This window comes from Canis lupus, chromosome 7 (genome assembly GCF_011100685.1).
Source record: "Canis lupus familiaris isolate Mischka breed German Shepherd chromosome 7, alternate assembly UU_Cfam_GSD_1.0, whole genome shotgun sequence".
Lineage (NCBI taxonomy): Eukaryota > Metazoa > Chordata > Mammalia > Carnivora > Canidae > Canis > Canis lupus.
The window spans coordinates 44393225-44406556 of record NC_049228.1 but is presented as its reverse complement, the minus strand read 5'-3'; the positions used below and the strand labels follow the sequence as shown (position 1 = coordinate 44406556).

Genomic DNA, 13332 nt, shown 5'->3' with positions numbered 1-13332 from the left:
GAGGAGGGGGTGAATGCAGGGATATGACTGGGGGGGTGCTTCTGATCTCAACTCTTCAGGCTTTTGAGCAAATCCCTTAGTTTATCTGGATCTCAGGTTCCTGAGACTCAATGATCTCCCAGTACCTTCTAGACTCTTAAAATTTTGAGCCAAAACCCCAAGTGTGATCTTGAGAATTTGTATAGTTAGAAACATAACCTATCAATTTTATTACTGCATATTTAACAAGTGGTTATATTTTTATTTTGGGAACTTGATCTGGACTGAATTTTTTGATGATTATCATCACGTGCCAACAAATAATAATTTGGAACTAATCTGGATTTCATAAGGTGCTTCCCCTCCTAATACACTAGATGGCACTACAGGCAAGGCAAATCAAATTCTAGAAGGGGGAGGAGGGTAGGTTTTGACTACTAAAGTCAAAGTTACTAACTATGGTAAATTCGAAAGGTTTCAGTCTTTATTAAAAGTTCTTGTGTCAACATCTTCGGAAAGATGAGCGAACATTGCCAGTGTTGAATGTCATTTTGGGTAGTGGCTTCAAAGCTACTGTTACTGTGACCAGCTGTGAGACATTGTAGATTGGGATCCAATGCCTATACACACATGGTAAGGCAACAGGAGTTCCACAGAGCAATCCTAAGCCTTCTTCCCTGTCACATATTCTGAGACAACTCTATTGCGTTAAAGGGAAGGAAGCCTCGGGGGAATGGGAATGGGGGGGGGCAGGGGGTGTCAGTGACTCAGTACCTATCTATTTAATGGTGAGGAATATGATATGAGGGGCCTTTATTTTATATATTTTTTAAGATTTTATTTATTCATGAAAGAGAGAGAGAGAGAGAGGCAGAGACATAGGCAGAGGGAGAAGCAGGCTCCATTCAGGGAGCCCGATGGGGGACTCGATCCTGGTCTCCAGGATCACAACCTGAGCCGAAGGCTTATGCTTAACCGCTGAGCCACCCAGGAATCCCTATGAGGGGCCTCGAGAGGTGTGCTGCTGTTTGAAAATTAGCAATAAGTATGCACAAAAGTAACCAAGCTAAAAAAAAATATATGAGGCAATTATTCATTCCAAGGAAAATTTATGGAAATGGAAAAGAACTTTCTGACTCAGCAGTGAACATTGTTTACATGGTTACAATAATATAATCGCTGAATATTGATATAAGTGTAAGGGGAGGGGAAGGTGGGACGATGGATGACAGCTTAGTTCTCCTCTACCTTAACAGGACGTGACTAGTTAATACCTAATGTTCACATATCATGGAGCACTGGTATGTTTAGAAATATGGAGGTGACTATCAGAATAAACAACAAATGTAGTGAAGGTTATTGCCCCTAGGGAGTGAGTAGGGGGATGGGGTAGCCAAGTGGGGCAGAGGACTATTGTTTTTTCTTTAAAAATGTATAGTGCTATTATTCAACCTTAAAAAGGAAGCAAATTTGGACACATATTGCAACACGATGAACCCTGATGACATGCTCAGTGAAATAAACTAGACACCAAAGGACAAATGCTACTATGAGTCTCCTTCCATGGGGTACCTAGTGGAGGCAAAGTCATAGAGATAGAAAGTAAAAGGCTGAAGACATTATAGTTTAATGAATACAAAGTTTCAATTGGGAGAAATAAAAAAGCTCTGAAGACGGGTGGTGGTGATGGTTGCACAACAGTAGAAATGTGCTTAATGCCCCCAAACTCTATGTACAAATGGGGGAAATGGTACATTTTATGTTACGTGTGTTTCAGCACAATAAAAAAGCAATGTAAGAAGAACCATAACTTATAGTAGTGTTTGATTTTTAAATAACTGAATGCCTCTTTTCATTTCATTACATCAATTTTTTTAAAGATTTTATTTATCCATTCATGAGAGAGAGAGAGAGAGAGAGAGAGGCAGAGACACAGGCAGAGGGAGAAGCAGGCTCCATGCAGGGAGCCTGACATGGGACTCTATCCTCGGCCTCCAGGATCACGCCCTGGGCCGAAGGCAGGCGCTAAACTGCTGAGCCACCAGGGCTGCCCTCATTACATCAATTTTTAAAAAGCTTTGGATGAATGTCTGAAAAGTTTTCGTATGTGTCGTGAGCACGAAGTATTCGTGCATAGATTTTATGATACATTTGGGCCACTCAGGGACCTTTTTTGCTTTTATCCAGTTCTTACCTGTATTCTCTTTAGATAAAGATGTTAGCTAAGCCACTCTCAAATAAGGGAGGTATTAGTGAAAGTAGGTATTTTAGGAGTACATTTCAGGGGAATTTGAGATATCTGATAACTATAGCACGTGAACACTGAATAAATGTACAGATGCATCCAGTTTGAAGAAGGACATTATTACACAGGAATTTCCCTTTCCGGGCAGCCCGGGAGGCTTCTCCCTCTGCCTGTGTCTCTGCCTCTCTCTCTCTGTGTCTTTCATGAATAAATAAATAAAATCTTTAAACAACAACAACAAAAAGAATTTCCCTTTCCTGCCTCTGCTACTCTTAGTGGATATCCTAAATGTTTGTCTATATAGTCCCCTGCCGAATGGCTTATTGGAACTCATTGCCACGTTTGTGCTGGGAGTGAGTGGGGCTCCGAGTGAAGTGAGGATGTTACAGCAGGTTAAGTACCTGTGGTGTCAGAGCTGATTTCTAGCTCACGAGTTTCCATTTACCATCACTTTCCTTAACCTGGCCCAAATAAGAGTGTATATATTTGCTTCTTTGCAGTTATGAGCAATAAAATGCCAATTAGTTTGGCAGTAAGAAGTTGACTAGTAAAGCGCAATTCTAATTTCAATCACCGTACCTTCAGTTTACAATTGAGAAGGCAGCTCTAAGAAGGCGACAGTGGAAAATAACTTTATATATCCTTGGAGACTTCAAACTGCCTTCCAGCCTTTAAGTCACGCTTCTTGGTTTTGACGGGTTTCATTTACCTTCAAGGGTTTATCGCTACAAAAAGAGTGTTGTATCTCATCGTCATCCCATCTAAAATTTTCCTTTTTGTTCACAGTGCCAGATGAGGACAGAAGCACGACGAAAAAATCTTCTTATTTTGATTTTGCATTACTTAACACAAGAAGGGTATGTTGCATTATAAATATTTACAGAGATGATTCCTTTCTTTCTCTGACCTCCACTTTTCCAGATACACACTTATAAAATAGTTAATAGAATTTATTAAAAAAAAAGAATTTATTTTTTTAGAGCAGTTTTCTATTCATGGAAAAACTGAAAAGAAAGTAGAGAGTTCCCATATACTGGGAATCCCCTCACTGCAGCCAGTCTCCCCTATTATTGTCTTACATTGGGGTGGTGCATTTGTCACAATTGGTGAGCCAATCTTGGTACATTACTGTTAGCTGACATCCATACTTTATATCATGGTTTACTCTTGTGCTGTAGAGTTCCATGAGCTTTGATAGATGCATAATGTCATGTATTCAGCATTGTAGTATCATATCCAATAGCTTCGCCCTAAGAATGCCTTGTGCTCTGCCTATCCCTGCCCCACCTTCAGCAACCCAGAGACATCCTTTTATTGCCTCATTTACATAGATATTATTCCCATTACACATTTGAAAACTTCATCAAAGCTACTGGGTTCCTGGGATACCTTCCCTTCCCCATTCAGGATTCAGGCCTATCAAATGAGGTTCCCGGGTCCTATGGCTGTCTATGGATACAGAGATAACATTCTTATCCCTCAATTCTCCTCCCCTCAAAATAAAGTTATCAAATTTACCTGATGACCTGTGCTTGGCTCTCTTTTCCTGGCAGTGCCATTCAATAACTGGCAGGGGAGCAGGGGAGGAAATTTGGAAGCATCTGAGTTTGGCTACCTACCTGATGCAGAAACGTGCAAGCCCTTACAATGAAGGCTGCAAGTGTTCTGGGTTTTATGAGGAACAGAGCTCATCCACTATTTTGAGTTTCCTTTCTTTCCAAGTTTCAGCCAGGAAGAAAATATTCAGGTTCCAGGCTTAGGGCTTGAACTTTCAAGTTAGAGCAGCGGTTCTCAACTGGGGTGATTTTGCCTCTTGGGGGACATTTGGCAATGTCAGGGGGGGATTTTCACTGTCACAGTGGCACCTAGCGGGGAGAGGGCAGGGATGCTGCTAAACATCCTTTAACTCACCAGACAGCAAACCACAAGAGAGCTATCCAGCCCCAAATGGCAACCGTGCCAAGAAACTGTATTGGAAAGGAGAACTGTGAAAGCAAAAAGACAAACAGGGAAAAGTCAGCATAGTTTATCTGTTCTCTTCAAGTACTTACTGCCTATTTACAAAGCATGCATTTCCCTTTTATACCACGAGATGGCCCCTTGCATCTCGAATTAATGAAAATTCTACTAGAGTTGATCATTTTCCTGAGTAAGACCCGTTGGCTAAGGTACTTATGAGTGGATAGTCAAGATGAAAAGTAAACTGTCAGAAAGGTAGACCCGCATTTAACAAAACACTAAGAATCTGTCCTCACAAAGAGGATAGATTATAGTGGATTGGAACAAACCATCAGAAAAAGCTTTGTAGAGAAGGTGACGTGAGCTGGTCTTGAAAGATGTATAGAATACAGATGACAGACATGATGGATGAGGACATTCTAGGCAGGTGCACAGAGAAAGAAAGAAAGAAGGGGCATGGCCTAAGTGGAACAATTAGGTGAATGGAAAGACCACAGTTCAAATGCGTGTGGAAGAACTGGTGATCACACACTGGAGGATCACTGATGCTGGTTCCTCTAAGACTATACATTCAGCTCTTTGGGCCTGAGTGCCATTAACAGCCTCTCCATCTCTCCTACTGTGTCTTGCTCATTACTGCTCACTCCTCTTCCTGATGTCCTGTCCTGTCACTCTGTTCCTTGAGAACCTCTAGTGGCTCCTCCTGCCAACCTTGTTAAATTCAGATTGCATTCAAGCTCAAACACTGTAGTAGGAACACACAGAAGCAGTTTTATTCCCCCAATCAATTAGTTTAGGAAATATGGGGCCTGTCAACATCTATTATAATTTTTGTTTAAGTCAAAACCATGGTCCTGGAAAAAGGTTCAATATAATATGATGTGAGTAAAGACTACAAGCAATCTATAGTGTGTGTTCCCATCTTTGTTTATATATGTACGTGTGTGTGTGTGTAGGTATAGATATATGTGCTTACAAGTGCATATATGTAAGTATATATGTATTTAGTCATTAAAAGTGTATGGAAAGATAGGGAAAGACAGTGGAATTTTCTTTTGCATTTATATATTTTCGTTTTTTTTCTCAAAGCATGTGTTACTTTATACTAAACAAAAATTATTTTTTTTAATCTTTTTTTTTTAAGATTTATTTATTTATTCAGAGAGAGCCAAAGAGAGGCAGAGACACAGGCAGAGAGAGAAGCAGGCTCCATGCAGGGAGCCCGATGTGGGACTCGATCCCGGGTCTCCAGGATCACACCCCGGGCTGCAGGCGGTGCTAAACCGCTGCGCCACCGGGGCTGCCCCTAAACAAAAATTATTAATAAAAGCATAGATTTAGTTTTTCCATCTCTAAAATGAGGATTAAGAAATAGTATAGAAGCTTGGTGAAAAAAAAAAAAGGAAGCTTGGTGAGCCATCAGTAAGTAAAGAGGCTGACTGTCACCTCTTTAAATGTAGCAAGGTCACTGGAAATAATCCTGGCAACCTCGTTTAAGAAAGTTCAAGCTTCTAACTGACCTGAATCTGGAGAAGGGAAGGGAGCATAATAAAAATAGTTTTCTCCTACCTTCCCAGATTGGAATCAAACAGAAGGAACTCTATCCTGTAGCAGGAATTCTTAATCTGAGGTCCTCAGATGAAATCGTATGCTAATTTGTGCACATTTGCACATTTTTCAGGAGAGAGTCATTTTTTTAAAAGATTTTATTTATTTATTCATGAGACGCACACACACTCACACACACACACACAGAGGCAGAGACATGGGCAGAGGGAGAAGCAGGGGCCTTGCAGGAAGCCTGACATGGGACTTGATCCCAAGTCTCCAGGATCACAGCCTGGGCTGAAGGCGGCACTAAACCGCTGAGACAGCTGGGCTGCCCAGTCATTGGTTTTAATAAGAAGTCAGGAGCTACAAGTAAGACCTGGAAAATCTTTCCACTTTCGGAGGATTGTGAGACAAAGCATTTATTTTTGTTGCTAAGACCTCTTAAGTCGGACAGCCTGACAACTGAACAAGTTACAAATGACAGCGGAGAACCCCTGGTGAAGACAGTACTTACATCCACAGTCAGCTGGTAGCATAATGTGTGACTGCAGAAAAAATTACCAGAAGTAATACATCCAAGCACATGATGTCTTCTGATACTAAATTTCCTCAATGATATTGACCAACATGTTTTTGGAATTTCCTTCAGAACTCATGACCTACTCTTTTGGTGGTAATTGAGTTGGGCAAATACCCACTTTTGGCTGAAAATAAGTAAAGGTAAAGCACAAAACATCTTCAATTAGTCGATTTTACTTATTTGACTTTTGAGTGTGTCCAAAAATGTTTTTTTTAATTTTATTTATGATAGTCACACAGAGAAAGAGAGAGAAAGAGAGGCAGAGACATAGGCAGAGGGAGAAGCAGGCTCCATGCATCGGCAGCCCGATGTGGGATTCGATCCCGGGTCTCCAGGATCGCGCCCTGGGCCAAAGGCAGGCGCTAAACCGTTGCGCCACCCAGGGATCCCCCTCAAAAATGTTTTGAACAATGATGACATCATTAGAGTAAGTCTGTAGCTTCTTTCAACTGCCTTGAAAAAAAACACTACATGGAGATATTTACTGAATGTGAGCCTCCTTACTCTACAAACCTCATATATTCTAATTTTTCTTTCTTTTTTTCATATATTCTAATTTTCATCTAATGTATTACTTAATATGAACTTACTATTTGCATTGAATATCTTTGGACTTGTCATGCCAGTTTGCCTTTATCCATTTTACCCAGAGTTAATTTTTTTGTTTGTTTGTTTTCTTCTGTGAAATGGCCAGATATATCAATGCAGCCAATGCTTTGGAGCAAGAAACTAAACTGGGGTTACGACGATTTGAAGTTTGTGACAACATTGACCTTGAAACTATTTTGATGGAATATGAGAGCTACTATTTTGTGAAATTTCAGAAATACCCCAAAATTGTCAAAAAAGCATCGGACACAGGTACATGGCTATTTTCTAGACATAAGGTTTTATCTCATCTTTAAGATTAGTGTTTCTTCCTCATTGTATGCCCAGATAGATGCTACCACCATCCTGTACTGAAAGATTAGCCCAGAAAGACTGTATAGCCTCTATTAGATCCTGTACAGACAATGTAAATGTGATCGTCTGGGCAGTGGTGTCCCTACAGCCAGGTAGGCATTTGTTTGAGAAATATATGTTTTAGGTCAAGGAAAGCAAAATCCCAGCATATCACAGTTACTTTTTAGAATACCAACATTACTTTCATTTCTTTAGAGATGGAAAGAGCTGTTGGAAGAGGATAAATGACAGAAGACTTTTTTGTTGTTGTTGTTAGGAAGACCTATTGTCTATCTTGAAAATAACATGAAAATGAGTATTGGTGAAGCTAATAGCTCATGTATAGATAATGAAATGCTTTTGAAGGCCATCAATCCAGATAATGATCAATATAATGCAAAGACCCAGTATAGGTTAGCAGTCAAGGAGGCTGGCTGGAGGAAAGATCTAAAGTGAGGGCCCTATGCTTTGTAGTAACATTGACTTAGAAGTCTGTAAGTGGGGGAAGTAATTATAAACCAAGGGAGATCATTGTCCTGTTTACAAGGCACTTGTTAAGCCACAGACTTTAACATTTCATGTGGGGACCCGGAAACCAAGAGGAATGTCAATTAAAAATAGCCAGGGGTGAATCTCAGAGCTGGAAGGGATATTTTATCTGAGTTCCTTCCCAGTGCAGGGTTCAGAGCTCCATGTCCTTGGCTGGCTGTTGGACCTGGGTTTTGACAGAGAAAGCACTGACACTAACCACTGAGCCACCAGGACTATTACTGACATGATCTAATTTCTAGATTGCTGGTTCTGATCTAATTTGGAACCGTCATCTCCTGGGATCTGGGACATAATGCGTTTATTTTAAGGTAAACTGGCAGAGTGCAACTGATAAGTATTCATGCAATCATCCTGGTGTCCCACAGACCATAGCAAAATGGTGTCAAGTTCATGAAAACTTAATGAAATGGTACCTGTCAACTGGCCCACACTGAAGCTGCCACCAGGTCCATGGCTTCCAATATGTTTAATATCTGAGGGCTTTGGGGTCTTTCTCTGGGTGGAAATGCTTGGGAAACATGGGCTTCTTTCTCTTTGCTGGTAGTTTCGCTTCTTTCTACGTGAGAATAGCTTAGAGCTCCTGGATCCCACAAGGCGGTAGCACAAATTTTAAGAGCAATGTGAAAGGACAGACATTCTTGACAAATCACTTTCTCTTAAAAATTAAATTCTTTCCTTTTCCTCCCAATATTTGTTTTGCCACAGCAGAAAATAATTTACCACAAAGAAGTGGAGGGAAGACCAGAAGGTAAAGTGAATGGTAATTCATCGTGACCAATCCAAAAATAGGAGTTTGTGGGATCCCTTTCCAGAAGATTCTCCGGCTTAGCTTCATGTCTGTCTTCCAAGCAATTGCAGACTATGATTATCTGACCTTGGTGGACCCAGCCATGGGTTCCCCTCACATTACAGATGTCCAGGACCTGTGCCAATGTCTGTTGGTTCTCCTGGTTTTACCACCAATAACTGCATTCACTGGTGCTCTTCTGAGGCCCTGTGCTATGAAGAATACAGACCTCAGAAATGAAAAGATCCAGGTTCAATTCCCGGCTCTGCTACTGACAAGCTTGCAGCAAGTTTCTGACACAATGTGAGGTCCCCATATGTAGGGAGCACTCATGCATGTTTCATGATAATCCTTTCAATAATGCTCTGCCTGAGGCCACCTTTGCTTTGTGCTGTTCTTTAGGAACAGTCTTATTGTTTTGACCAAAGTGTTATCCTTTTATTTATAGTTTCCACAAAGCTAGTGAGACTCTGACAATAAACAATAACTACTTTTGAACAGGAACAGTGAGGAGCATTTTAAGAGGCCAGCTTTGGCATGCATTTGGATTCTGATTATTTTTCAGCCACATGTTCATGCCTGGAACTTCCCCAGAATTCCCCACCTGGCAGAATAATCCATGAGCAAATGTCTTTTGAGCACTTTGCTTCTCTTTAGGGATAGAGCTTGACAGCTTGGGTGTCTTCAATTTCTCTTTGAGCAGACGTTTGTATGTGGCAAGCATAGAGGTCAGATGGCAAGTAGTTGGAGTCAAGAAGGATCATTAAGAAAGTCAAGAACGCTGTTTATTTATAATTTTGTAATTGAAGATGGCTATTGAAATGAGAGGTTGTGTCATGAGACTGGTTATTCACAAATGAAAGTACCTTTTCCTAGTTTTAGCATCTAACACCAGAGAGCAAGCTCCCAGTTTACAGATTTGCAGGTGACCCAATGGAGGAATGGTTATTTAACGTGATGGATAATAGAATTAGGATGCCAGAAAATCTTGACAATTTGGAAGATGGGCCCTCAGTGAAATAAAGTGTAAGCTCTAGCCAAAGATTAATGACAAATAGCTCCCTCATTACAAAGCCAGGGACCCAGAAATTTGAGTTAACAGCAGATACAGTGTGAGTCAACACTGTGATGTGATAGCTAATGTGGTCTTGGGCCTCACTGATGGAAACATAGTATCCACAAAATAGGAGGTGACTCTATTCTGGTCAGAAAACAGTGGGCAAAGGAAAGGTGACCAGAATGAGGATAAATCCGGGAGCCAGGTAACCTTAGGAATGATTGGAGAAACTGGAGATGTTTTAGCCTGAAGAATGGAAGACTTGGGGAGGAAGTGCCCCTAGAACTACACAGTACCAGTTCTCACTCTCTAAAGAGGGACTAGGCCTTCTTTGTAAAATTCCACAGGGCACACCTAGGAGTGGCAACTAAAGTTACAGCAGGGCGAATTTGGTTCCATATTAGGAAGAATTCTATAATCGTTAGAGCCGACTGGAAATGAATTTCATTACTTTGCACATAAAGCACTTGTCTTTGATTATGTTCAAGCAAATCTGCATCACTTGCTTTTAAAGGGACATCAATAGTGGGAAAACAGGTTCCCAGCTCCCTGCCGGCCCCGCAATGTTAGGCAAGTTTAACTGTATATATCTATATGACCTCACTTCATTTAAATCAGTGCTATTCAAAAGGATTTGCCCTTGTAAAATGTTTGGTATTCATTTCCTAGATATTTCATTTTGTGCCAGCACAAGGCCTGAGGGACCAGCATTTTAATTTCTAATTTATAAATGTAAAACAAATGCAGTCTACCTCTCAGGTCACTTGCCCCAATGGGCCAACACTGGGGTCACCTTGTATGGACACTGGTGTTATTATTGGTGTGGGTCTGGAGAAATAGCTGCTCTCTGGGACCTCTTAGAACATGGGAGAAATGCTTCCAGTTGAACTCCTGCAAACACATCTAACACGTAAGGACAAAGGAAACGAGGAAACCAAACAGCTTCTGATGTGGGAGTTCATGTTGTGCCCCCCACTCAGCCTTGCCTCTCTCTGATGTCATCTTCTATCTAACAATATTCCAGTACTGAACTTGGTGTCTCATTGTGAGGACCTAGTGAACAAATTTATTTTACCTTTGTGTTGATATATATAACATCTATGCAGTTAAACACATATATACTCTGGTAAGTGCCATGACCCCCAGCAGGCTCCCTTCCCAGTCAATACTCCCCATCTTCACCAGAGGTAGCCACTACTTGACTTCCCGCTCCACCAGTCTGTTTTGCTTTAAGTGAACAATAATTTGGTGAACATTTGTTTTGCAAATATGAAGGTCTGTGACAATAAAGATGAGGTAAGGTTTGCTTCCTTTCCACAAGTCCCTTCTATGTTGATGGTACACAGCATGATGAGAGATATTTTTAGTATACTCATCACACGGGATCAAAACCACAGGCAAATCTCTAGGCTTCCTCCTTCCTCCCCACAACCTGCCCTCTGGTCTGCATACTGTTCTTTAAGGAAGGTGGAAGAAATATTGGAAGAATGCTTGCAAAGTCATGTGTTTTTGAGAATACAGAGCTATGTGCAGAAGGGCTGGAGCCAGGTGGTATGAGGGAAAATGAAGAGGGGGGGTCAGGGGCCTCCAGGAGGAGGCGGACCCTCTACCCTGGTCTTGGAGGAACCCAACAGGTAGACTGGAGCAAGTCAGAACCAGGATGGACAGGGTGGGAAGACAATGGAGATGCAGGGGCCTCATTGTGGCACATCTGTCTATATTTCTAGAACTCTTTTTTTTTAAATGTGTGCTACAGAAGTTGTTTAATCACCTCAAATTAAGTGGTTAGAATGATTTCCCCCAAGGTCTTTGTTCTTTCCCCTAGGGTGATGAGTGACAGTTGTCAAAATCTTCCGAGGATCAGTCAGCAGCGGCCACGGTCCAGAACCACAGTGGGGAAGTCAGGGGATGCCAAATCCAACCAAAAGGAGCAACCTAAACAGGTCTCAACAGCTTTTCTTGGCATTGGTAAAATTGCAGGTGGCTGAGAAATAGCCCCAAGAAAAAAGTCACATTTATTTATTTTTTGAGGACCTATGTTTTTAGAATGCTGTGTGATTTTGTCAAATTGTAGATTTTCTTCCAGATTAAAACCACAGGCAAATATCTAGTTTTCCTGTTTCTTAATTTGAGTGGGAGGTCTCCTTCCTCCCTGCAGCCTTTCCCCTGGTCAGAGTGCTGGGTAATAGGCTTTGAAGGATGAGCCAGGGGGCCAGTAAGAACAGGGGGGCTGGTTACTACTCATGCCATTTGAAGTAACTGTAGGTGGCAAGTCTTCCTGTCCCAAAGCACATCCCTGGGCTCCTAGGATTAGAGCAGGGATAGTCTCCGGAACAGCTGGGTTTCTCCAAAGCACACATGGTTGGTTGCTACTCCAGACCTCCACACTGGACAATCTTGGGGACAGGGTGAGCAGCAAGAGGAGAGAGCCCAGCAGGTGGGTAAAATCAATGGATCCATACCTAGGACCTCCTCAGTTAGGACAAGCATATCAGCTTTCAGAGGAAAGAGAATCAATTGAAATTGTGAAAAGGAATGGGTTGAATGGATGTCAAAGATGTCTAGAAGGATAGAAAGGAGTCATCATGAAACAGTTGTCAGAAGGAATCTCTCACTCTCAAGGAAGTTGTTCACTTCTGGCCATTGGAGTCTGACTCAGGTGGAAGGGAGGTGAAGGTCAGGCAGGAGAATCCCATGGGAGGCTGGTTGACTACTAACTCTGCTCCATTTCCAAACTCAGCCACTCCTGGCATCAAACACTTCTGGTCACAGGGGAAAAGACAAGCTAGTGAGTGGTTTTGGGCTGAGGCACAATGGTTTCCTCCATTGGAAAAGCAGCTTGGAGCCCATGGCTTCCAGTGACACTTCTTCCCCCATGGCACAGGCAGGCAGTGGATTCATCTTGTTGGCACCGCACAGATGTGTCTGAGTTACACATGGGGTTCCCATGTACTGAAATGATACCCAGCATGTGATTTTGGATGAAGGGATAGGTAGTTTCCACCAGCATCTGGAACTTGCTTTCCACAGCTGACTTCTTGCTGTCTTCCTCTTTCTTCAGGAGGCTGTCAATAATTCTCACATGGAGAGTGCTGACTTTGGCTTGAGTATATCAGGAATCAACAAAGGCAATGGAGAAGAAAATGTCCGCCCACAAAAAGTAAGTGAAATTCATGAACCTAGTACCAAAAGGGGAAATCCCTTTTCATTCTAAAAAATGAAAATAAAAAATGTCATTTTTATCAAATAGAAAAGCTAAGATATAATAGTCAAAGTCTGGCTGTGAGGTGTGCTGAGAAGAGAGCTGGATGAAGAGTAGAAAGCCCTGGAATTCTGGTCTGAATCTCCTTTCTGGATGAGTGGTCTTAAATGAACTGCCCCGTCTCTAAGGAGCTCAGTCTCCCTAGTTGTAAACTCAGGGGTTTGGAAGAGATGGCTTCTAACATCAATGTGAGCTTAAAAATCCTGTGATTGAAATGTTAAACGCTGGTGTTCTACATTATTGAAGGAGTCATGGTGGCATACTCATCCTTCTCCTCCCTGTCTGTGGTTGTTGACTAGTGGCACTTTTCCTGCTGGAGGTATGGCTCTAGGTTTTAATGTAATTTCATATGAACCATGAAACCTCAGTTGAAATAGGGTGGATCTTGTGCTTATTGGATATTTCTACCTGTTCCATA

The 13332-nt window shown here is 41.7% G+C and overlaps 1 protein-coding gene across 10 annotated transcripts in view; it reads left to right on the top strand.

Moving 5' to 3' along the window:
* The window catches only part of KATNAL2 (katanin catalytic subunit A1 like 2), a 91739-nt gene that overhangs the window by 39072 nt on the left and 39335 nt on the right, over positions 1 to 13332 (top strand). For 8 of the 10 annotated variants that reach the window (XM_038543343.1, XM_038543345.1, XM_038543344.1 and 5 more), the window contains exons 2-6: positions 3011 to 3081; positions 7009 to 7175; positions 8514 to 8556; positions 11478 to 11595; positions 12714 to 12812. In XM_038543343.1, the coding sequence (XP_038399271.1) occupies positions 3011 to 3081; positions 7009 to 7175; positions 8514 to 8556; positions 11478 to 11595; positions 12714 to 12812 (498 nt within the window). The remainder of the gene's footprint in view (positions 1 to 3010; positions 3082 to 7008; positions 7176 to 8513; positions 8557 to 11477; positions 11596 to 12713; positions 12813 to 13332) is intronic. The other 2 variants (XM_038543342.1, XM_038543347.1) reach the window with 1 other exon arrangement.